The 25,253-nt window shown below is 39.7% G+C and overlaps 1 protein-coding gene and 1 pseudogene across 5 annotated transcripts; one reads left to right on the forward strand and one right to left on the reverse strand.

The window, feature by feature from the left end:
• Nucleotides 1-487: 487 nt before the first annotated feature.
• Nucleotides 488-4,944, reverse strand: LOC147292062 (uncharacterized). The gene is made up of 3 exons (XM_086236123.1): nucleotides 4,770-4,944; nucleotides 718-1,148; nucleotides 488-676 (listed from the first exon to the last, which is right to left on the reverse strand). Exons 1-3 carry the CDS (start codon nucleotides 4,942-4,944, stop codon nucleotides 488-490), a joined length of 795 nt encoding a protein of 264 aa, XP_086092249.1.
• A 3,868-nt stretch (nucleotides 4,945-8,812) lies between these two features.
• Nucleotides 8,813-13,603, forward strand: LOC147292063 (DEAD-box ATP-dependent RNA helicase 21 pseudogene; annotated as a pseudogene). 4 transcript variants are annotated; one of them, XR_015121374.1, is made up of 4 exons: nucleotides 8,813-11,170; nucleotides 11,532-11,679; nucleotides 11,783-12,001; nucleotides 12,965-13,596. The product of XR_015121374.1 is annotated as a DEAD-box ATP-dependent RNA helicase 21 pseudogene, transcript variant X3 (transcript). The 4 variants fall into 4 exon arrangements; XR_015121373.1 differs by having other exon boundaries at nucleotides 11,783-13,603; XR_015121375.1 differs by lacking the exon at nucleotides 11,532-11,679 and having other exon boundaries at nucleotides 11,783-13,602.
• Nucleotides 13,604-25,253: the final 11,650 nt, after the last annotated feature.

Genomic DNA, 25,253 nt, shown 5'->3' on the forward strand with positions numbered 1-25,253 from the left:
TTTTCAAATAATGAAAATTTATTAATATCAACACTATATGTCAATCCACTCTTGAAAAGGAAACCAAATTTCTTCTTATAGAAGACACAAATAAAACATTGTCTAATTCCAACCTAAGCCTAATAATCCCTATAGCTTGAACTTCTACTGGTGCTCCATTGCCAACATAGATCCTTGATTCTTCCTTACTTAGTTACTTGGGATCCTCCCTCTTTCCAACCTCTGCATAGAATTGGCAATGTGCACAAGTGAGGCAGTGTCTAACCACCAAGAAAAATTAGGTATATTGACTAAATTGGATTCTAGAATTGTAAAGACAGTTATACCTTTCTTAGCTTTTCATTTGTTGTACCTATGGAAATCCTTCTTCATATGACCCTCCTTATTGCAAAAATAGCACTTAAAAATTGTGGTTTGGTTAACCTTAAGGTTCTGAGGTGTAGGATATATTGTTGGAGGAGGATGCTTTGACTGTATGATTGGGGGTCTAATCCTTCTTAGGTCCTTGTTTTGCACCCTTATCAGAATTGCTTTTGGAGTTGTCTTTCACCACCAGATTCACTGTGTGCTCAGTCTCCTTCTTCAACCTTCCTTCCTCTAGAACACAGAAGGCAATCATCTCATTCACATTCCATTTCTCCTTTTGTGTATTATAGGTAAGCTGCAATTGTCCATACTGAAGAGGTAGAACATTCAGTGTAGTGAACACCAGAAAACTGTCCGAGATATGCATATCCAGGCAGCAACATCCACCAGCTTCATGATGAACTCTCTGATACTTCCAACACCATCAAATTTCATGTTAAATAGTTTAAATATAAGATTCCCAGTTTTTTCCTTCTCAGACTCCATATATTTTTTAGCAATAGCTTGCAAGAAATCTCTACCATTCTCAGGCTTTGGAATCCCTCCTCTTATGGTTTCACTCATAGCCTTCTTCATAACCAATAATGACAGCCTATTAGACTTCTGCCACTTCTCAAACTTGGATTTCAGTTCTGGTGTACTATCATCAGTTATCAATGGACAGTCATCTCTCAAAGCTAAATCCATCTTAACTAGGCCTAGATAGATCTCTAGGTCCTGTTTCCACTTCTTAAAGTTAGCACCATTGAGTGGCTCTATATTAGCAAGATTAAAAGAGGATGCTGCAGAAAAGTGAAAACAAGTTTTAATGTTTTTTTTTAAATCGAAAAGTAAAAAGTCTCATATATTCTTTAAGTCTGTTATTAAGTCTCACCTTTCGGCAGAGAACACAAAGAAACAAGTAAGAGATCATATAACCAGTTGCAACAAAACATATCCAGCATTATAAAACTTTCAACACCTTTAGGCAGTAGCAAAGATTTATAAAGAAAATACATGTTTTGTCTAGACTGTAATATGCTAACTCTATTCAAAATCAAGTAAAAGTTTAAACCTCCTTTGAGAAAACCATTTACTTAATCAAGAATGAATCACAATTTGATCTTGTTCTTTTGTCTAGAAGGTTTTAATAAGGTTATTACTTTGGTAATACAAATTATTAAATTTCTAAACTTATTTTGTGATCAAGATTAGACTTTAGTTATAATCTTTAGGTTTTCTAGCAGAAAACTAATATGATAATATGCTACAACTTAGAAATAAAATCATAAGTCTAGTATATGCGCGCAATCCAAAATACCAAGAATCAGAAAAATTTCAACAAGATGTGCAGTAAGAATTACATATACCAGAAATTATTTAGTATTGAAAACATATAACTATTAAAACAGTTCAACATAATTCCCAAAATCGAAATTTCACGCTCTCAGTTTGCAATAAACATGCATATCAATTCATATGATCAGTAAGTTCTAGCAGTTTCAAAACAACAAGTAATCATAGTTTTCAATTTAATCTATACACCAAATATGTAAATATAACTCAACCTCTTATGCAGCAGTAAAACAGTTCTTCATATATTTGCATATCTGATTAACCATGAAACAATAAGATGATTTCTAGATGTGTGAGAATCTCTGATACCACATGTTAACCTTATTCATAGACATCAAGAAACACATAATAAGATTTCATCAAAACTACCACCAGTAAGAGCACGAGTCAAGCACACATACATGAAGCCATGGAAACCAAATCTTTTCCTCTTTGCAGATGTCCTTACAACAACTCAATATGGGGTAGAGTACCTTATGCTAATTACTTTTGTGAGAGCATGGACTTGTTACTTTTATAAGTGATTCAATTATGAGATTGGAGTCCTCCCATAAAGATGCTTCTTGTGCCTCCAATCCAAACAATCACAGTTGTAAAAGAATTCCTTAACCATGTCCAATTAGGATTCAACCATCCTGCTTATCAGGCCCTTTGTGCTTGTTGTAATAGAATCACATACCAACAAGAACACCTGGAATGATCTAGTATAGCTCTTTTTTGAACTGAAAGTTAAAATGCCTAGTTGAATCCTAATGCGCCAGTAATTAGTCCATTAGGAAATCTTACAGGCTATACAAGCTGCGGATCTTCTATATTTATTACGCTTTGAGATCGAGTTTGGTTTAAAAAATTGTTGCCATCAAAATAAATAGATCGAGTTTCTTTGCTTTGATATGAGGCTTTTGTTTTTTGGAGTAAAGTCTACAAAATATCCATAGTTATTTGGAGAGAATATGATCTGACTTCTTAGTCTTGTTTGGGGGTGGAGGAGTAAATAGATCGAGGTGGGTCTTGATTAGGGATGGAGTTGAGTTGCACATAAACTCCAAAGTGGAGGAAGCTAGGAAAGAGATGGTTATGGAAAACCCACTATACTTTGTTTCAACTTTGAACCTCAAATTATGTAATTTTTTTTTATAATTTTTTATTTTTCTGGTTTGAATCGATAAAATTTGGAAGAGATACCATTTGCTTTTCAACATGGTTGAGATGTTTGTTATTCATGAAAATACTAGGTGACTGAGATGTTCAATATTTGAATTTGAATTTTTTTTTTTTCAATTGTTCAAGGATCTAGTCCAATTACTTGGAAGATGAACCCGATTAGGCAAATTTTATAAACAAAGTTGTTTTCATAGAACAAGCCCTATTTCTTTTTGGGCCACTTTTCATAGAACAAGCCGTAAAAAAAACAAAACAAAATGACCATTGATCAAGAAACTTGAACGGTTGTGAGAGAAAAAAATGTTATAAAGTGTTTAATAAGTTAACCAAACAAAAAAGTCAAAAATGAAACTCTATCAAACTCCATATATAAGAAAGTCTAGCAAACTCTAATAAACTCCATATAGATGTTTATATGAAGTCTATAAAAGTCTGTGGAATCTATAAAAAATCTTGTAGAGTATAAAAGTCTCGATCTCAAACTCTTCAAAACTCCATCACTTAGAAAAGTCTATAAAAGTCTACATAAATCCACATTGAATACACCCCCTTAATCTAGGATTAGGCAACCCATTAAAGTACTACAACAAAACTGGTAGTAGGGTTTGGAGTTTTAAAATCATACCTCAACGACATAAGAGCTTGAGAAGGAACCCAACAATTTTTTTTTTTTTTTGGGCTCTTGGCAGTTCAAATCACTCACACTTGGGAGTTGAGGTGAATAGGAGTACAGACAGTGAGACTCGAGGCTCAAGGTGGTACGTAGCTGCAGGCATGCCACGAAGGATGAGGTGAAGAGGGGAAAATGGTCGGGGAGAGAAGTGTACGAGGGTGACAGCGCTTGACATATGAGACCGGGGGCTAAAGAAAAAAAAGATTTGGGATCCAACAAAAACTTAAAAATTTTATGAGTTCATTCTTGTTGATACTCATTCTGTCAGTGTTACTCACAATTGTATTGATAATTACATCGCACATTCCAAACTGTAAATCAAAAAGGTTTTATCTCTTACATATTGGAATCAAAATCCCATGACTCCAAAAAAAATTTCTCAAAATTTCTCTCCAAGTCATTTTACATATTGGGACTATGTGGATACTTGGGAAAATGTTTTTATTTTCAAAATAGATCAAAAGAGCACTCTTGGTTCATCTTTTTTTGTCAAAGCTTTAATCCAGGGGTGCCTTTTCAGTTCAAAGATTAGTGGTTTTCTTTTGGGGCAACTGAAGAAATTCTTCCTCAACAGATGTCATAAATCTTTCAATTTTTTAAAGAAAACTTTAACCAAACAAAAGCCAAAACTTTTGATCCATTGTTCATGTTCTTTTCTTCACTGAACGTGGCATGAATTTTTTCTTAGGATATTCTTATATCCTCGGTTGATGATTCTGACCCTGCTATCCTCATAAGATGATACAAAGTTAAGTGGTGAGATAGTTTCAAGATTAATGAATTTACTGAAGATTTTGTTCTTCAATGGTTCAAAGATCATCTCCATTACTGGAAAAAAGGTTCCTATGAGGAACTTTAGTGTGAGAATGTGAAGTGTTGTCCCACATTGGAAACGTATAACCTTGTATAATGGCTTATAAGGGTTTGAGCTACTTCTCTCATTGTCAATTAGTTTTGATGGATGCCTAGATTAATTCCTTCATGGTATAAAAGCATGTTCACCCACGTGTGTTAGGCCAAGTGGCCACACGTGCTCCACGTCACCCAATATGAGCTGTTATCCACGTGTTTGGCTTAAAGTGATGCCACACATGCTGGGCCGTGTGAAAATGTGAAGCGTTGTCTCACATTGCAAAAATATAACCTTGCCTAGTAGCTTATAAAGGTTTAGGCTACTCCTCTCATTGCCAATTGGTTTTTGGATGGATGCCTAGATTCCTTCATTTAGAACCAGAGCCAATTCTTGCTCCAAAAGTCAAAAATCGAATGCCAGCTTGCAGCTGCAAATTCTCAAAATGAATATGCCCATGGGACCTGAAAATCAGCTCTCCCATACTGATATTGATGATTTCTATGTTCTCCACTTCTGAAATTGGACCAACAAATTGATTCTTAATGTCCGTCATGTGACCTTAATGGACAAAAGAATTCAAAAATAAAAATATATATATGCTTTTCTAAAAAGAGAATCCTGTTGTCTCCAACCAACGCAAATGGAAAAAAATAATCAACAGTAAAAGCAAACAGTATTCTCCGGCCACTTTCGGATTTTTATCCAAAAAAGTCTAAAGATGTACATGGATCTCATCTTCAAAGTCAAAAAGTGTCACATGCAAACACTCAATTTGAGTCTGTAAAAGGAGACTTTCTTCGTCTGAGAAGACTGAGTTGTTTTTCTAGAAGGAAAGATTTTAAGAGAGAAACTTTGTAACTTTCAAACACTTTGTAAACATTTTTTGAATGCTGCCTCAGGAGTCAGGGCCTTACTGGAGCCTCAAGATTGTAATTTCAAATTTGAAATATAAAGGTACTTTCACATTCCAATTTTATGTTCAACAGTTATATTCTTGATCTTATTCTATTTCTAGTTTTAATATTTCAAGTGTTATTTCAAGACTTATTTTCATTTATTTTATTTTATTATCAAAGTAGTGATTAATTATATAGCATGTTATATAATTAATCTTTCTAAATAATTAACCACTTTATTCCATTCTAAATATTTTATTATATCGTGGGTTAGTTCTTGTATGAGAGCCATTTTTAGGGAGAAAATGAGGATAATTAAGATTGAAAAATTTAGAAAGACTTAGAAAGAAAGCAACAACTGTGGTCCGTCCGTAGGGCAATAGAGTAAGACCCGAATTAAGTTTTATATATCATATTAAATATTGGAAATTATATTTTAAAGATAGGAAATTATATCTTATTATAATTCCTTTTTAAAGATTGGAAATTATATTTTATATATGAAACATACATCCCTTAAAAATCTATCCAAATCCATTAAAATCTAGAGTTATTTATACTTACACCCCCTATATTTACACTTAACATCTATCACTTATGAAATCCATGAGTTATTGTTAATTGCATATGTTCTAGACCCAAGGTACAAACTAGGTGGATTGACATATTGTTTCAAGAAGGTATTTGATGTTTCTAAAGCAACCGAGCTCACACCCATTTCAACAGTGGCTTCCGAGTCTTGCTTTAGCACTTGAGGGAGAGTGATTGATCCATACAGGAGCTCTCTATCTTCTAGGATGGTAGAAGCCCTAATATGCACACATAATTGGTTGAGATCGGTCCCTATGAACCAATTCAATGAACCTATAATTTCAGAATTGGAGTTTTGTGAAGCTGTGGAGCAAGGTAAGATAACCTCTAAACTGATTTCTATTGCATTTTTACTTCAAATTCAACCATATTATGTTATTTTCAATTATATTCATTTACTTTAATTTTCTGTCTTGTAGAATTTTGTGTCTCCGGAATAACATCAACAACCTAAGTGTACGTTGCTGCAATGCTGCTTGTGCCTGCTAAGTGCTATTGTTGAGTGTTGTTGCTACCTGTCAGTGCCTACCATGTTGAGTGCTGCCTGGTTGAGTGGTTGTTTACTTGTGAATTGTTCAATTGTTATTTTGTTATTTTGTGTTTGGTATGTAATGGAATAATGGATTTGAATTTCTTATTTTGTTATTATTGTTGGTGTTGGGTTTGAATTTGTTACTTGTTAGATTTGAGTATTGATTTGAAAAGTTTGAACTAGGTGTGGAATGATGGAATCCTAGATTGTGAATTTGTGATGGAATAATAGATTATACATTGTTTGTTAACTTTGTTAGTTTTTAATTTTTTTTTGTTAAAAGTGATTGAGAAATACTATTTTTGTGCTTAATTGGGCCCAAAAACAAACAAGCCCACAACAAATCATTTTATTCTGGGTTGGGCCGCATTCGACCAAACCGGCTCTTTAGCCTAATAGGCCCGAACCCGACGAACCCAAACTTTGCGCGGCTTGTATGGGTTGGGCTTTTCCTACTCCGACATGTGCGGCCCATCTGGCGGGTTGGGCCTTAACCCGACCCAGCCCGATTGGTGCCCACCCCTAAGTTTTTCAAGACACTTGAATTTTATGAGAGCAGTTTTGCTCATCTCATTTAATTAGAGTGTATGCTCACCTCCCTTCTCAAATTATGACATATGTATAAAAAATTAACCATGAGTTAACATATAGTATATTTAGTTTTTTTTACACAAAACTCTCATTCTCCTTTTTCTCTCTCTCATTCTCTCTTTCTCCTCTCTCTCTCTCTCTCCCCGACTCACCTCTCGCCTCTCTTATCTCTCTCGATCTCCTCAGCCGCCGCCACCCCCCAAAACCCAGCCCTTCTCACCTCTCTCATCTCTCTCACCTCTCTCATCTCTCTCACCTCTCTGCATTTCTCTCTCTGCCTCTAGCAACCCCTAATATCCCCAAAATCCCATCCCCAGCCTTCTCCCACCGAAGGGATTTTCTAGTCAGTTTGAATTTAATTGCTGGATATGATTCTAGTGGGAAGGACCCACATGGAGTAACTGCATAGTACTGTAGGAATATTAATGGATTATGATTTTTGAGTCCTTTTGCTCTTTCAAATCTGATGGTTACAATCTGTATCACTGTAGCAGATCAGCATAAGCCATTTATGCACATTGCACAAGATCAAGAATTTTGTTTTTGTTTATCTGCACATGACCAACAAAATTTCAGTTAGGAGTTAGGACTAATTAAACTCTTGGCTGACATCAGTTGGGGGGTTTCGATGGGAGGAGACTGAGGGTGGGATTTTGGGGATATTGGCTGGGGGCTGTAGTTGCTGGAGGCAAAGAGATGAGAGAGGTGAGAGGGGCTGGGTTTTGGGAGTTGGCGGCAGCAGGGGAGATCGAGAGAGATGAGAGAGGCGAGAGGAGAGAGGTGAGTCGGGGGCGAGAGAGAACACATAAGAGAGAGAGAGAGAGAGAGAGAGAGAGAGAGAAAATGTGAGAGAGAGTGTTTTGTGTAAAAAAAAAAATTAAATATATAATATATTAATTTAGGGTTAATTTTTTAAATCTATGTCATGATTTGATTTGAGAGAGAAAGTGAGCATACAACTTAGGTAAAGAAGTTGCGTAATTAGAATCTGTTAAAATTTAGACATAAATTCAATTTAGACACATAATTATATATGATATTTCAATGGGGTCTACGAACTTTCAAATATTTCAAATATACACCTGATTTATTATGTAAATTGAAAAATGAAATTTTATCCATCAATTTATTGAGAGATCAGTTAAATGTCAGCTTGGCTTTTGCTAACGGGGATTAATTGGCGACATGGCACCAACTCAGTATACATTTCCCGCCAAATGAGCAACATATGTCCACTTGATACGGGCCCACATACCCATCACCTCTTTCTCGCTCGTTGAACGCTCTCATAACCATTTAGTCTCCCAAAAACATCACATTTTCCCCCAAATTCGAATATAAATCTCTCACTTGTGTTCAACGAGCAAGAAAGAGATGATGAGTTTGTGGACCCGTGTCAGGGGTTAGGTAGACTTGTGTTGCTCATTTGGCGGCAAATGAGCAACACAAGTCTACCTAACCCCTGACACGGGTCCACAAACTCTCTCTCTATTATTATTAAATTGTGGGCCTGTATCGCTCATTTGGTGAGAAATGTTTGCTGAGATAGCACCACGTCGTCAAATAATCCCGGTTAGTAAAAGACAAGCTGTCATTTAACTGATCTTTCAACAAATCAATGGACAGAAATTCATTTTTCAATTTAGATAATAGATCGGGTGTGTATTTGAAATATTTTAAAATTTATGAACTCCGTTGAAATAGCTTATATAGTTATGTATCTAAATTGAATTTATGCCTAAAATTTAAGTTGAAGATTAACTTTTAAAATTCATTAAAATCAAAGTTTGGATAAATCCAAGACACAAAAATCTCCCCGGACCCCAGTCAGTCTCGAAACCTAGAAACCCAAATATCACCTCACTCCGCTCTCACCCATCATCCCGCTCTCACCCATCGTCGCCTCTCTGGAATGAAACGCACATCGGATGGCGTTTCAATGGCCGCCGCCTCTTCCTCTTTGCCGCCGAAGAAACCAGTTTTCTTGACCAAAGCCCAACGCGAGCAGTTGGCCCTCCAACGCCGCCAAGAACAAACCGACGAACACAAACGGCACCAACACGAAATCCTCTCCAATCTCTCCCATGTCCGCCCTTCCTCCGACTCGGCGCCACACACCGCCACCAATTCGGACAGGGACCGAGACCGAGATAGGGACCGGGACCGGGACCGGGACAGGGACAGGGACCGATATTCCCGAGATCGAGACCGAGACCGAGAGCGGGAATCGGAGAGGCGGAACCGTGACCGCGACCGTGAGAGGGAACGGGAAGAGGAGGCCAAGGCTCGAGAGCGCGCCCGCTTGGACAAATTAGCGGAGCGCGAGCGTGACAAAGAGCTCGAAGCCATTAAAGAACAGTATCTGGGATCGAAGAAGCCCAAGAAGCGTGTTATTAAACCCAGCGAGAAGTTCCGGTTCTCTTTCGATTGGGAGAACACTGAGGACACTTCTCGAGATATGAATTCGTTGTACCAAAACCCTCATGAGGCTCAACTCTTGTTTGGGAGAGGGTTTCGTGCCGGGATGGACCGGAGAGAGCAGAAGAAGCTTGCTGTTAAGCAGGAGAGGGAGCTGCGGGACGAGATTCGGAAGAAGGAAGGCGTGGAGGAGAAGCCCGAGGAGGCTGCAGCCCAGAAGCTCAAGGAGGAGGCTGCGGATATGTACGACACTTTCGACATGAGGGTTGATCGCCATTGGACTGATAAGAAGCTGGAGGAGATGACTGAGAGGGATTGGCGGATTTTCCGTGAGGACTTCAATATTTCCTACAAAGGATCTAGGATTCCTCGCCCTATGAGGAGCTGGGCCGAGAGTAGGTTGAGTGCGGAGCTGCTCAAGGCTGTGGACAGAGCTGGGTACAAGAAACCCTCTCCCATTCAGATGGCAGCCATTCCGCTCGGGTTGCAACAGCGGGACGTCATTGGCATTGCCGAGACGGGTTCTGGTAAGACTGCTGCCTTTGTTCTTCCTATGTTGACTTACATTTCGAGGCTGCCTCCCATTAGTGAGGAGAATGAGGCTGAGGGGCCTTATGCCGTTGTTATGGCGCCTACTCGTGAGCTTGCTCAGCAGATTGAGGAGGAGACTGTGAAGTTTGCGCATTACTTGGGTATCAAAGTGGTTTCCATTGTTGGTGGGCAGTCGATTGAAGAGCAGGGGTTTAGAATTAGGCAAGGTTGTGAGGTTGTTATTGCCACTCCGGGGCGTTTGATTGATTGCTTGGAGAGGCGCTATGCTGTTCTTAACCAGTGCAATTATGTTGTTCTTGATGAGGCTGATAGGATGATTGATATGGGATTTGAGCCCCAGGTTATTGGCGTCTTGGATGCAATGCCTTCCAGCAATTTCAAACCTGAGAATGAGGATGAAGAGCTTGATGAGAAGAAGATCTACCGAACCACTTATATGTTCAGTGCCACCATGCCTCCTGCTGTGGAGCGACTTGCCAGGAAGTACTTGAGGAATCCTGTTGTGGTCACAATTGGCACAGCTGGAAAGACGACCGATTTGATCACCCAGAATGTGATCATGACCAAGGAATCGGAGAAGTTTGAGAGGTTAAAGAGATTGCTTGACGAACTTGGTGATAAGACTGCTATTGTATTTGTCAACACCAAGAAGAATGCAGATTATGTTGCCAAGAGTTTGGATAAGCATGGGTATCGTGTGACCACTTTGCATGGGGGGAAGTCGCAGGAGCAGAGAGAAATTAGCCTCGAAGGTTTTCGGACCAAGAGATATAATGTCCTTGTTGCAACGGATGTTGCAGGACGTGGGATTGATATACCTGATGTGGCTTATGTCATTAATTATGATATGCCTTCAAATATTGAAACATACACGCATCGTATTGGACGTACTGGCCGTGCAGGGAAGACTGGTGTGGCCACTTCATTCCTGACTATGCACGACACTGATGTCTTCTATGATATCAAGCAGATGCTCATTCAGAGTAATAGTCATGTTCCTCCTGAACTGGCAAAACATGAAGCCTCAAAGTTCAAGCCGGGTTCAATTCCTGATAGACCACCTAGACGTAATGACACTATTTTTACTCATTGAGAAGTTTGGAGTTCAACAGACCTTTTGACGAAGGGCCCAACTTATTGTGCCATGTGATGGTGATATAGTAGCTGAGACATCTTTGCTTACTGCTGGAACTGAGGAAGTGAGTTGCTTTGAATGGGATTGTGCTCATCTAAAATTTAATTATGAAACTTCTGCTGTACTGAAACTGGCATATGTTGTCAACACTTTTTCTTCTGGATTATTGTTGTTAGACCTGATGATTATTTCAATTAGTAAGATGTTCATGATGATATTAGTTGGTAATGTGTTATTTGATTTCTTCATTGATTTTTGCAAATTTGTGATTTACTTAAATGGATGGTAGCATAAAACGCTTTAAATACTATTTTTGCCTGTTAACTTGTTAAGACATTGCCGGTGTATGACATTTGAATGCAGAAATAGAATATTAAAACTTCTGCTGCATACTTTTATACATTCTGTATGTATTATGTATACAGTGTTGGTCACCTCTGTCATAGTGGTTTCCGGTAACAGAGCTTTGAGATTCTACTGGACCACCTTGCCAGACAGCACCTTTCAGTATTGGGACTTCTCTGTGCCAGAGTTGATGAAGACAATTGATATTGAAATGCCGTTTTTTCCATGGTAGCTTTAGTTTCCCATTTTAAGATTAAAAATAATAATAGTCTTTTATTTAGTTATTGAGAGAATTTTTTGACGAAAACAGTTATTTGAATTTAATTTTTAGGTGATCTGTCCAAATTGGGCCAACCGGGGGAAAGAAGTTGCTAAAGGGATTTTCAGGTGAAGCCACCCACGTTTTTGCCTTTGTCTGTTGAAGATAACAAAGAATCACTCTGCAAAAGATTGAAGGAAGAGTAATTGTCTTGAGCTTGATTGAATCATCCAATGCCTCAAAATGACACTTGAAAAGCTAATGAGGATGCTCTGCTCAGAATTCATGTCAGTAAGTAACCCTCTCACTCCCAGTAACACCTACAATCAATCTTTGTTAGCCATAACTTTATAAAGATTCATGACCCATTTGTGATGTGCCTGCAAATCCCAAGGGGACACGTAAACTTATAATAAGACTATCAATCTATCATCATTCTTCGCTTATTGTTTAATTGATCACATTCAATACCTCTCTCTCTCTCTCTCTCTCTCTCTCTCTCTCTCTCTCTCTCTCTCTCTCTCTCTATTGTGCTTTATTGTCTTGACAAATCTTGATTTTTTTGCTTTCTTGGACAATATATTACATGAACTAGGTATAATATGATTTGAGCACCATAATTCTGTTAAATTGCTGCAAACAAATAGTTAATTAGATTCAGTAATCAAGTTCGACCGTGTACATTTAATAATATGCGTCTCCCATCTATGCTAGTTGCACTAGATGAGATAGAATTCCTTTTTTATTTTTTATTTGGATTAATGAATGAATTTATTATTCAACCAAAAGAGTCCCATGGTCTAGAGTCAAAGGTTGATGGGGTAACGCATTTGAATGGGAGTACCTCTTTCTTAAGGACTTGTGGGAGGAAACTAGTTTTCAGCTGGACAAGTTTCAAAGATTGGCTTCTTGTGTGGATCTTGAGAAAGAAGAGTTGAAAGATTGCCACAGCCTTCATCGGAATTATCTTTCACTCCTTTCACAGGTGAAAAGTATATGACCATAGCCTGCAAACCGAAAGTGGGTATAATTCGAGAAGGCAACAATGGGGACAGAGAAATGGCTGCAGCATTTTATGCGTCTGGTTTTGAACCATGGGATGTTACAATGCCAGACCTTAATGGAGCCATATAACTGCATGAATTTCATGGAGTTGTGCTTGTTGGAGGTTTTAGCTATGCTGATGTGCTTGATTCTGTGAAAGGTTGGTCTGCGTCAATTCAATTTAATCAACCCCTTCTAAATCAATTTCAGGAGTTTTATAACCGGCCAGACACTTTTAGTCTTGGATTTTGCAATGGGTGTCAGCTTATGGATCTTTTGGGTGGGTCCTGGGTCCTCAGGTGGGGGGTCTGCTTGGTGGTGGTGGGGATCCTTCACAACCGAGGTTCATTCACAATGAGTCAGGACGGTTTGAATACCGATTCACCAGTGTGACAATAAAGGACTCACCGGCTGTTATGAATAGAGGAATGGAGGGCAGTACATTGGGTGTGTGGCTGCCCATGGTGAGTGAAGGGCATATTTCCCTGATGGTGGTGTTCTTGTGTGCTTCATTCAAAGTTGGCACCTATAAGATATTGTGATGATGATGGTATGAGACAGAACTTTACCCTTTCAACCTCAATGGCTCTCCTTTGGGGGTTGCCGCAATTTGTTCTCTGGATGGGAGGCATCTTGCCTTGATGCCTCATCCAGATGGTTGCTTCCTAATGAGGCAATTCCCATGGTATCCAGAATGGTTGCAGATGTTCCAGAATTCCAGAGAGTGGTGTTCTTGAGAACTTTTCAGAGTTCTTTTTCGTACATAGATGGTTAGTTTTTCAGTGTTCTCTATTAGAATTCTGCTTTATTGTATTCTGAAACTGTACTTATTGCTTTACTTGTAGACTGTGCCTGTGAAAAGTTGCATTTGAATTTTCATGTTTGTATAAGGTTTTACTGTTTTGTTTCTTTTTCTTTTTTTTGTCATTTTCTGAAAAATTTGATGTGAACTTTGGGTGAATTCCTAGCTTGTCAAAAAAAATAAAAAAATTTATTCATGAATTCCTAACCATTAAATTAACTTCATATCATGATGATAATTTCAGGGAATTTTGAGTTTTGCACTACCTAATTTCTTCTTTCCTGGAGTATTCAGAGAACAAGCCCCATTTTGCATGTCAGCATTCAGCCCCTTGCTGATCATTATTGTGGCTATTTCAAGTTGGACCCTGCCTAAGGACGTGTGCATCTAGTATTTCTCACCGTTTTGAAATTTTTTTCTACAATATGTTTTGATTCCTTGTGCTGATTGTAGGGCACTTTTAGTTTAATACAAGCTGTGTTAGTTAAATTAGGGTTCATATTGGCAACACTTGTATTGAAACCCTTGGAACTACAAATGGTTCATGCTTGCTAACATAAAAGTTAAAAGGTCATAGAAAATACATCTGCTTACTGACATATTTATTAGTAGTTCTATAGGTACTTGGTGTAGTTAGTTGACTTCAATTTTCCACCAATTAAGACTAGGACTGGGAAAAGTCTCCGACAAACCGAATCTGACCGAAAACAAATCGAAAAAATCGAGGTGGCGGAACATCAAACCAATGGGCAGCGGTTCTCTACCGAACTGACCCTTGTCGGTTGCAGTGGCGGTTTGGAAATCCCAAACTGTCAGCAAACTGATATCGACCTTCTTCTTCTTCTTCTTCTTCTTCTTCTTCTTCTTCTTCTTCTCGTGTGCCTGCCCACATGTCAGTATCTCACCGTCGGCTGCCAAGCTCAACAACACGCAGCTGCAAGCTTGCAACGTCGTCGGTGTTGTGTTGCCTCCTCAAAACTGCGTAGCTGCAACGTCGTCGGTGTTGCAAGCAAGGGAGCCGGAGAAGAAGAAGAAGAAGAAGATAACACAGAGCTGGCACTTGGCAGTGTTGCCAGAAAGGAAGAGAGAGGAGAGAGAAGGTGACCGACCACCACCGATACCGAAGCTGTCGGTAACCGAACTTGTCAGTAGCAGTGGTGGTTGCGAGTCTAGCCTTATCGCCAGTGTCGGTACAATAATCGGTTGAGCTACATTGGTTCAGTTACTGAACCAATTCCACCCCTAATTAAGACTATTTGCTTGCTCATAGAAAAGGTGAAACCCTTTAACCTTTTCTATGAGCAAGCAAATAGTGAAAATTAGTGAACAAATGGAGCATACATAGCCTACAGAAAAAATACAAGCTTGTAAATCAGCATTTTGGGTATCTTAGACATTTTGATTAAAGGACTGAATATTTATGCTTTGGTTTTAGTCGTTTTGGAGATAATCGGAAGATTACTGATAAAAATCTGCCCATTATCCTTGAGTTTGGCTTTTATTCTTTAAAGTACAATGGTTGATGTAGGAACATATAGATCTTGCATAGTGAAGCGTCCTCTTATGCTGAAAGGAGATTTAAATAATTAAGATTCCAAATTTGTATCAGCGCTATTAACTTGATTTTAAATCATTAATGTAACCATGTAAATCAACCTCCTGCTTACTGAATTGATTTCATTGTTCTGTCCTGCCAATTAAATTTGATCTCATTTTTCAAGTGAAAAAAAAAAAAAACAAAAAAACAAAAAATCTTAAATAGATTTGACTTGTTTGGATTGAAACAAATATTTCTCTTTTGCTTGAAATATACAGACATCTGAGATTCATGTGATTTACATGTCAAAATTATGTAGTATTATTACACTTTTATAATTGTACAGACCTTCAGATTGCACTTTATTAAACAACCTTGTGGATATTAGGCATTGATTATACCATGTGTACATACTTTCTCCGTACTGCATTCAATCATTCATCATCCTTGCTGAGAGGTTCAAGCGGAACAGGAGCGTGCTTATATGCAGCTTTCAATTTGCTTTCTTTTGATCATTGGTAATCTTTCCCTTAATAGAGTTTGTATTTTTTACTTCTATGTGATTGTAGCAAGACAATATTAGGGAGTAAGTGTTCTCTCATATCTGTCTGATAGTTTTTAGCTCTTAATGTTTGTGTTGATTATGTTGTTGGTTGATTTCATTTTGAGATGGTTATGGAAATATAATGCAGAAATAAAAAAGAAAATGGTTATAGGAAGCTAAGTTGCTTTCTTGTTTCTGTAGCATATATAATACATATGAAAATTTACATTTCAAGCAAACAGTTTTATTGGAACTGGAAAACTGAATTGGGAAAATTTTAGCAAAAAGACTACAACTATACTCTTATTTTTAGTTGAAGATTTTTTTTTTTACTTTACTTCAATCAAGGACAATTATTTTTCTAGTATTTCAAACAAGGATTTCTGTTAATTATGTTACAATTTTCGTCAAAAATTGGTCATGTGCAAAGCATGTGACTAATTTTTAGGTCTAAAATCGTCTTTTTCAACTAAAAATTAATTACAAAAAATAAAAATAAAACTAAAATAATTATAATAAATATTAATTAAAAAAAGCCTAGGAGTTGAAACCCCGCCACTACCGACCCTCACCCCCCCTAGCCACCATTGGCGACTCCTCTACCACTGCCGGCGACTTCCCCCTCCATCGGCGACTCCCCCTTCCACTGGCGATGCCTCTCTCTCTCTCTCTCTCTCTCTCTCTCTCTCTCCCTCCCCCCAAAAATCATCAATCAAAATTTTTTAAAATTTCTAATTAGAATCAACAATTGGACATTCCTAGGGTGAAAATTATCCAAAAATCATCCAAGAACACTTCCTATAGCTACCATTCAAAGGGAACCCGAAATGGGTTCCAACCCCCCAAATTTCAATTTCTCAAATACTCAAAATTAAACTACAATTTCATATAGGCAATTAAAACCCAAGATGTGGGAAGAAAAATCGATCAAAATTTGGGTCGATCGGAGGCCGAAGGTGATCAGAATCAGCGAAAGAAGTAATGGTGGGGCTGGGCTTTCCGGCTAATTTTCGTGGATGTGGGCGACTGGGTTGCACAGAGGTGGGATGGAGGTGGTCGGCCGACTGGCCTAAGAGGAGCATGCCGGTGGCCTTTGGGTCGCCGAACAACTGCCCGGAGGGCTGGGCCGGTGGTGAGGGGTCGACAAGGGTGGAGAGAAGAAAGAGTGCGGGAGAGAAGAGAGAAAGTCATAAATGCCCCTGCCTTTTTTTAAATTGTTTAGTTATTTTTAGTTTTATAATTATTTTTTAAATGCACAAAAAAGACATAAATATCCTTGTAAACTGGTCATATGATTAGTTTTTAACAGAAAATTTGACGGATTTGATGGAATATCCTTGATTGAAATACTTGAAAAATAATAGTCTTTAATTGAAGTAAAGTGAAAACGAGATCATCAACTGAAAATAATGGTATAATTGAAGTCGTTTCACTAAATTTTCCCTTTGTTTTTATTAAATAGAAACATTATGGGCATTAATACTCTTTCCTCAATTGGGTAAATTTTTCTTAGATCAATTCCAATAAAACACCAAAGAAGTTAATGGTTGGATTAACCATATAGTTCCAAGCTGCTCATAATGTTCATAACATGATCAAAAGTATATAGCTAGATATCTTAAACTTGTCTCCATTAATCAAATATATATATATATGTATGTATACAGACTTTTTCCATTAAGGTATATTTTAAATGAGTTTATTTAAGGGATCCATTATGAGGCCCATTCTATATTATATTTCAACAATTCGAACTGTCTATTTTGTAGGTCTCTATTTTAAAATTATTTATGCAAAAACTTAGACAAATTGAAAACCATTAAGACAAATTATTGGCGATTAAAGCCTTATTAAAACTCTCCAATTCCTGAAAGCCAAGACCCCCTTTTCCCTTCTTCTTTAATGTGCACAAACGGTCCCAACTGGTCCAATGAATTTTTCGCGCCATATTTTTCTTTCCTTGACCAAAATCGGGAGACCATAGATGTAATTTCCTTTCGAACACCTCTTAGCATATGAAAGACGCTGAGATGATAAATGAGTATAGATTGTGTTGATGCAAAAATTCGTCAAATACTGCAGCAACGTCAAAGGGATGAGCTGGATGATGATTAGGCTGTTGATTTGTGATGAACAAGGATGATTGAGAGCTGATCTTTACTGATGATCTCTAACACCAATAGCCTGCATGAACAAGGATCAAGAGGAGTAACACCGGTGTGGTATCAGCCAAATAAGCTCCGATGATCAAATCAGTATAAAGCAAGAAAGAGATGTATAAGTAAGAACCAACAAGAACAAAGTGATGAACCTGTGTGAAATGGGAAGAACAACGCAAAATCTTCTGGGTTTATCTCTTAAATATGTGTGTTTTCTTGTGTTTTTATGAACCCCTCCTTTGTGTGTATAAGTGGGTTTATATAGGCAAAAGAGGTTTACCTGCATGAAGATGAACGCTGGAGAAGAGGCCACGTCTAGGGCTTAGAACAGTGCCATGCACAGCTTCCAAGTGCTCTTGCATTCAATGCAAGCATGGTTGGGCATAGTGACATGGTGGGATGTTCCAAAAGGCATGACTAGAGTCTAGAGTGTCAGGTTTTAATGTCCCATCATTCATACTCAAGTGTGGCGGTTCACTTTAGCCTGATCTTTTGGTATAGCGGTGGAGCAAGGAATCTGAGCCGAGCCGAGCATAAATTCTTCCTCAAGACATTGTATGGGGATTTGAAAGTGAGCTCGGTGAAATCATAGATAATCTGAACTAAACTGGATGTTCGGGAATTAACCCATTCAAGCGTGATATGGTCACCTATAGAAGATCAGATCGATGGAATGACATTCAAAATTTATCAAGCCAAACTGATACACTTGGAGATGATTCCTCAGTTGAAGATGAACAATCTTCAAAAAGGGAGTTCGGTTCGAACCGAAGATAATTCCTCGATCGGAGTTGATATGGCAGCACATGCATACAATTAACCAGGTTAGTCGTTGAAAAGTCAAAAAATGCCAAATAGGACTCATGAAGCCACGTGGAAGTTTGTGGTTGGTTGTCAAATCTCTGTAGATTTATCCACAAACAAAAGTCCCCCAATTTTCGATCCGAACTCCCTTTTTGAATGGAAGTTCAAAATCACCAGTTGGAGTCGAGATGATAGCCCAGCCTGAGCTAGGCGTTTGAAGTTGGATGGGATTGGCATCTCAACCACCCAGACAGGTGGCAAGCATTGTGTGGTTGGGTGATCTCGGGAACATGCGATTGCGTCAGCACATTAATGGCGCCTTCCTTGAAATATGAGAGCCCGTTCGGATTCTGGCTTTTAAACCGTTACCACGTGGTGTGATCTCGTTAATGAGGCGCCAAAAATGGACGGTCTGGATTTGCTCTGCTCAGGGGTATAAAACCCTTCTTTTCCTCTTGCCTTTTCATTTTCTACAACTCTCTCAAACTCTCAACTCTCTGAATCCAGTGGTGTTTGGTGTTTGGTTACCTGACGGTTGATCAGCGATCGACGTGATATTCCCGGCGGTGAGAGGAGAAAGTGGTGGTCGGAGGAGAAAAACCCGTAAGTGATCTCCCTCCCCCCTGAGTTTTTACGAGTTTTCTGGTTTTCTGGGTGTTCTTGGGAAAAATACTTTTGGATTTATAAAGTTAAGGGTTAGGTGAAGTATGGGTGTTTGCATTATGTCATCCGATTCGAGCGCTCGGCTCAAATCTAAGGAGGCATTTACTGATGATAGCGATGCCGATTCATCTCGTACCCCCTCCGTGAATAAAATTGATTGGGACGAATAATCCGAAGAGGTCAAGAACCTAGGAGATGAATTCCCAGTCAGCCTCGCGGGCTAGCCCAAGCCCGATCTCGAGATATTTGAAAACCAGGAAATCCCAGTGGTGGATTTAGGCTCGGACGACGAGCAAGAGGTAGAGGCCCAAGAGGATGAGGAAACACATAGAGAAGAAGAGGGAGCAGAGTCTGAGATGGAGGAACAAGAGGAGGACGAACCCGAACAGTCAGGAGGGGGAAGAGGAGGATGAGCCCAAGCCCGAATAGCCCGAAATACAACTTGTACTCATAATAGCAGGCGAACGTGATCGGTGTCACGAAGCCTCCAGTTCGGCTCGGGGGATAGCCTCATCAGTGGATCTAGATTTCTATGAGGATTTTCCTTGGAAGGCTAACACCATTCCTAATGAGATGAAGGAATGGGAATTGGAAGATCTGAGGATGAGGTTTCAAATCCCGACTTCGGTGTTGATGAAGTTGCCGAAGGAAAGGGAGAGGCCGAGCCGACCTCCAAAAGGATGGGTAACACTTTACCCAGAAATGTTGGAGAATGGGGTAAGACTACCTCTTCATGAGTTCGTCCAGGATTGGATGAGTTTAATTCGAGCAGCCCACACCAGATGAACCCGAACATATATCAGGATATACTCTCCATGCATATCTTGTGGCACCATGTAAATAATTGTGTGCCGCACATAAACTTTCTTTTCCACTGCTTCAGTTTGAGAACAAAAGAGAAGATGGAGCTGGGCTTCTACAACTTCCATGCATATGGGTGTAAGCTAATCACTGGGAATCCTTTATCCCGAAAGACTTGGAAGAGGAAATACTTTTTCGCCTCGGGGAATTGGGAATTTCCCGATCCTAAGAGACCACTTATAGCTCGGATTGCTAGGGCCTTTAGGAAGACAGGTGGGGAGTGCACTCAGTCCTTGTGTGATAATCATTTAATTTTATTTTGTTGATCTTTTTAAGTTCAGATAGGATCTAACCCCCTATCTTCTCTTGCAGCAACGTGGAAGAAGTGCAAGTTGAGAAGTGGGCTTAAAGATCAACTAGAGAAAGTGATTAAGCTGAACCATGAAGATCGATCTTCAACCAGGTTGCTGAGTGAAGGAGAGATCGGTTCGAGCGGAGTATCATTCCAGCTCCGAAGAGAGACCTAAGATTTGCCAGACAGATGGCCATTGACTGAAATGACCTTAAGTGGAGGTCTACGTTCGGTTTGAAGAGTAGAGGGGGCACTAAGAAGACTTCGGCTCAGCCACAGAATCCCCAGAGCCGCACCGAACAGTCTGGGTTGAAGGCAAGTCTCAGTTCTTCACCTCTTGTGAAAAGTGTGGCGAGCTCGGCTCATCTGAAGCCTCCACCCTTGGCTCAGGAGAAGAGGAAGGGCCTTGAGCTGAAGTCTGAAGTAGCCAAGAAAAGCAGACATAAGCCGAAAGGCTATATCGGAGGGCCTTTCGTAGCTGGAGGTGAGCCGAGCAAAGTAGTGGTGGCTTCTCCCCACTTGGCTGACTTCGTGACTTGCTGCAAGAGCATGCTCGGAACCAGTTTTGAGAGGCAGCAATGGGGGATGAAAGGCAACAAAGTTTTTTTTTTTTTTTTTCCAATTCGGATCTGACCCTCAATTACTTCTGCTCAGGCAGCCAAGATGCAGTTTGAGGCAGCCAAGGCAATGATGGATGTAGTAGGATGTATAAGTACTCAGAGGGAGATGTACAAAACTGTCGTCCAAGCTGCCCGAACCAAGCGGAACAAAGCTGAGGCCGAGCATAAAAGGGCCACCGATCTGCACATTCAGGTCAACACTTTGATCGTCGAAAAGGTGGAACTCGAGAAAGTTGAACGAGCAAAAGAAAAGAATGGCTGAGCTGTAGAGATTGAACCACGAATTGCAAGGCAAAGTGATTGAAGCCGAGCGGAGACTCAAAATTCAGAAGAGATCGAAGCTTGGATCAGCGCAGCTCGGATTGAGGGGTATTTCGACTGCACGGATAAGATCCAAGCTAAGCATCCCGACTAGGATCTGAACTTCCTAGGGGAAGATTTCGAGGGGAGAATGTCGATGAATAGGTGCAGAACGAGGATCCACCTCAAGTCAATGTGTCCGAGCCGATTCAAATTCCTCATGCATTAGCCACCCTTGAAGTCCACGTGCCAAACTCAGAGGATGTACCTGAAGGCCCTCAAGTTTGAGGGTTTCATGTTTTATTTTTATTTCTCCCGAGTCGAGGTGTGGCTTGGGGTTTTATTAGTAACCGAACAAATTTTAGTTTATTCTAAAACAAGTATTTAAATTTATCAATTATATTGAAATTTTGCATTTTTTGTTTAATGAATGCAAATTAACTATTTTAGCTCGGTAAGCATTAGAATAATTAAAATAGAACAAGTGTGTTCAACTCGAAAAGCGTAGTGAGCACATTAAATTGAATCTAAAAAAAAAAACAAGTGTTCTCAGCTCTGCGAGCATGATGAACACAAGTTCAATTTTAAAATGAAGTGTGTTCAGCTCGGAAAGTATGGTGAACACAAATTAAATTGAATTTAAAAAGAAACAAGTGTTCTCAGCTCGGCGAGCATGATGAACACAAGTTAAATTTTAAAATGAAGTGTGTTCAGCTCGGAAAGTATAGTGAACACAAATTAAATTGAACTTAAAAAGAAACAAGTGTTCTCAGCTCGACGAGCGTGATGAACACAAGTTAAATTTTTAAATGAAGTGTGTTCAGCTCGGAAAGCATGGTGAGCACAAATTAAATTGAATTTAAAAATAAACAAGTGTTTTCAGTTCGGCGAGTGTGATGAACACAAGTTAAATTTTAAAATGACGTGTGTTTAGCTCGGAAAGCATGGTGAACACAAATTAAAAAAGGACTCTCAGCTCGGAGAGCATGGTGAGAGTGCAAGAATTTAAATTGGACAAGTACCCTCAGCTCGGCGAGCATGGTGAGAGTACAAGAATTTAAATTGGACAAGTACCCTCAGCTCAGAGAGCATGGTGAAAGTACAAGAATTTTTTAAAGACCCTTTGGGGTCTGTTTTCTTTTTGAGTACCGGGACCATAGGTCATTCCGGCTTGACCAGGGGTATTTAAAGACCTTTGGGATCTATTTCCTTTTCAAGCACTGGGACCATAGGTTGCTCCGACTCGGCCAGGGGTATTTAAAGACCTTTGGGGTCTGTTAGGTTTTGAAGGAAACACTTAAGAGTAGTCCAGGTATGGGTGTACAAGTCCCCAGTGTTTGCTTCAAAAAGTAAACATGATGGGGATAAATATGATTTATTCAGGTGTTCAAAAGTAGATCAGGTCGGACAGTCCTCGATCCTGAATACAAGATTTACTAGTAATAAGTTTTCAGGTGTTCAGCATTCTAGTTATGCTTGAGAGGTTTGCCTGCTAAAGTGGTTAGGCGGTAAGTCCCTAGCCTAACTACATCAGTGACTTTGTAAGGGCCATCCTAATTCGGATCAAAGGAGCTCTCCTTGATTGCCAATGGGTTCTTCCTCATGACGAGGTCACCTCGCTTGTTGTAGTATTTAGCCACTTTTTGTTGATAAGCAGCTCGATATAGATTGGCTTCGGTTCTTCTTTCTTCGATTAGGTCCAAGCTGAGTTTGAGCCTGGTGTCGTTCAAATTAGGGCTATACATATTGGTTCGAAATGAAGGAGTTCCTATTTCAACCGGAACGACGACATCAACTCTAAACGCGAGTGCGTAAGGTGTTTCCTTCGTAGAAGTACGAAAAGAAGTACGGTATGACCATAGCACCTCGGGTAAGAGTTCAGGCCAGTTGCCTTTGGCCCCATCTAGTTTGGACTTCAATGTATTCTTAATTATCTTGTTAATGGCCTCAACTTGTCCATTATATTGGGGGTGATATGGTGCTGCAAAATATAACTTGATGTTCAGACGTGAACAAAAGCCTTTGAACCTTTTACAGTCGAACTGCTTGTCGTTGTCAACTAAAATGGTGTGTGGCATGCCAAACCGGCATGTTGATGTTCTTCCAGACAAAGTCTTCCATTCGTTCAGCAATAGTAGTTGCTAACGATTCTGTCTCAACCCATTTTGTGAAATAATCAACCGCCAAACGGCCATAGTGACCTTTCATTTCGCCATTGGCATTAGGCTGATCAGATCAAGTCCCCACTGCACGAATGGCCAGGGACTTGACATCGGGGTTAGCAACTCGGGCGATTGGTGGGAGACAGGTGCAAATTGTTGACATTTGATGCAGGTCCTGGATAGCTGAGCAATATCTTTGTTCAGAGTGGGCCAAAAATAACTTTGCCTAATAGTTTTGTAAGTAAGGGCTCTTCCCTCATATTGATTCCCGCATATACCCTCGTAGATCTCTTTCTGCACATCGTTGCCCTCCTCGGGTGTTATGCATCGCAGGTAGGGTAACGAAAAACTTCTTTTGTAAAGCCAACCGTTAATGATACTGAACCGAGCTGAACGGGCAAAGGCGAGCTTTGTCTTTTTTCGAAGGGAGAGTTCAAAAAACCAAGTAGTCATATATGGGGTTCATCCAGTTTGGCTCGGCTTCAATCTGCATAACAGATGTTTCTTCTTCAGCCGTGATAGGTTTGTCAAGAATCTTGACTAGAACATTTCTAGATGACCCGGTATCAGTGGCAGAAGTTAGATGTGCTAAGGCGTCAGCTCTGGCGTTCTCTGTTCTCGGGATTTGAAATATGGTATCTTCCTGGAATTCTTTTAGCAAGGACTTAGTCTTTTCTAGGTTGGCTGTCATGCTTGGCTCTCGTGCCTCATATTCTTCTAGGATTTGATTAACAATGAGTTGGGAGTCGCTGAAAATCTTTAACTTTGTTGGTCCCAGCTCCTTTGCCAATCTAAGGCCAACAATGAGTGCCTCGTATTCAGCTTTGTTGTTGGAAGCTTGGAATTTAAAGCAAACATCATACTCCACAACGACTTATTCTGGTGATATCAGAACTAGGCCAGCTATACGTCTCATAAGGTTGGAAGATTCGTCCACAAATATGGTCCATAAGTAAGGATCGGATCGGATCTGAATCGATGTAGTTCAATCTGCACATGTGGGCGGGAGATCAGCCAGGTGTTTGATTTGATCTTTCATTGTAATAGTGGACTCGTAAATGAAGTCACATGTGGGCAGGAGATAACCTGAGCTTTGATGGCCATTCTCGGTCGATAACTGATGTCGAACTCACTAAGTTCGATAGACCACTTGATAAGTCGACCTGAGGTTCAGGTCTGGCCAAGATTTGCTTACATGACTAATCAGTTAGTACCACAATAGAGTGAGCTTGAAAATAAGGCCGTAATTTCCGAGCTGAGGTGATTAGAGCCAGGGCCATCCTTTCAAATAAGGCCGTAACTTCCCTAACCAATACCAAGTTGAGTGCCGAGTCAGAGACATAAAGATAGAGGGAAAGCTCTTCTCCTTCCTCAGGTTTAGACAAAATTGGGGGCTCGCCCATATGTTTCTATAGATCCTAAAAGGCATGTTCGCACTAAGGAGTCCAGTTAATGGTCTTCCCTGCTCCTTTAAGAGCTTTGAGAAAGGCAGGCATCGATCAATGGACTTGGAGATAAAACAGTTTAGGGCTGCGACCTTCCCGGTTAGGCTTTGAATGTCCTTGCGTGTTCAGGGTGACCTCATATCAATTAGGGCTTGGATCTTCTCTGAGTTGGCCTCAATTCCTCTCTGGCTGACCATATAGCCAAAAAAATTTCCTGACTCAACTTTGAACACACATTTAGCAGGATTAAGTCGCATTTGATACTCTTTGAGGACTCCGAACATGTCTGAGAGGTCTTTGACGTGGTCGT

The sequence above is a fragment of the Dryas octopetala genome, chromosome 3, assembly GCF_963921425.1.
Source record: "Dryas octopetala chromosome 3, drDryOcto1.1, whole genome shotgun sequence".
NCBI classification, from domain to species: domain Eukaryota; kingdom Viridiplantae; phylum Streptophyta; class Magnoliopsida; order Rosales; family Rosaceae; genus Dryas; species Dryas octopetala.

What these genes read in the sequence shown, in the direction of transcription:
- LOC147292062 (XM_086236123.1), bottom strand. Translation starts at nt 4,944, where the DNA reads ATGACGGACATTAAGAATCAATTTGTTGGTCCAATTTCAGAAGTGGAG. An exon ending in TGGAGCAAGAATTGGCTCTG is followed by an intron (nt 1,149 to 4,769) that starts GTTCTAAATGAA and finishes ACTTTTCTGCAG; the next exon opens with CATCCTCTTTTAATCTTGCT. An exon ending in GGATATGCATATCTCGGACA is followed by an intron (nt 677 to 717) that starts GTTTTCTGGTGT and finishes CTACCTCTTCAG; the next exon opens with TATGGACAATTGCAGCTTAC.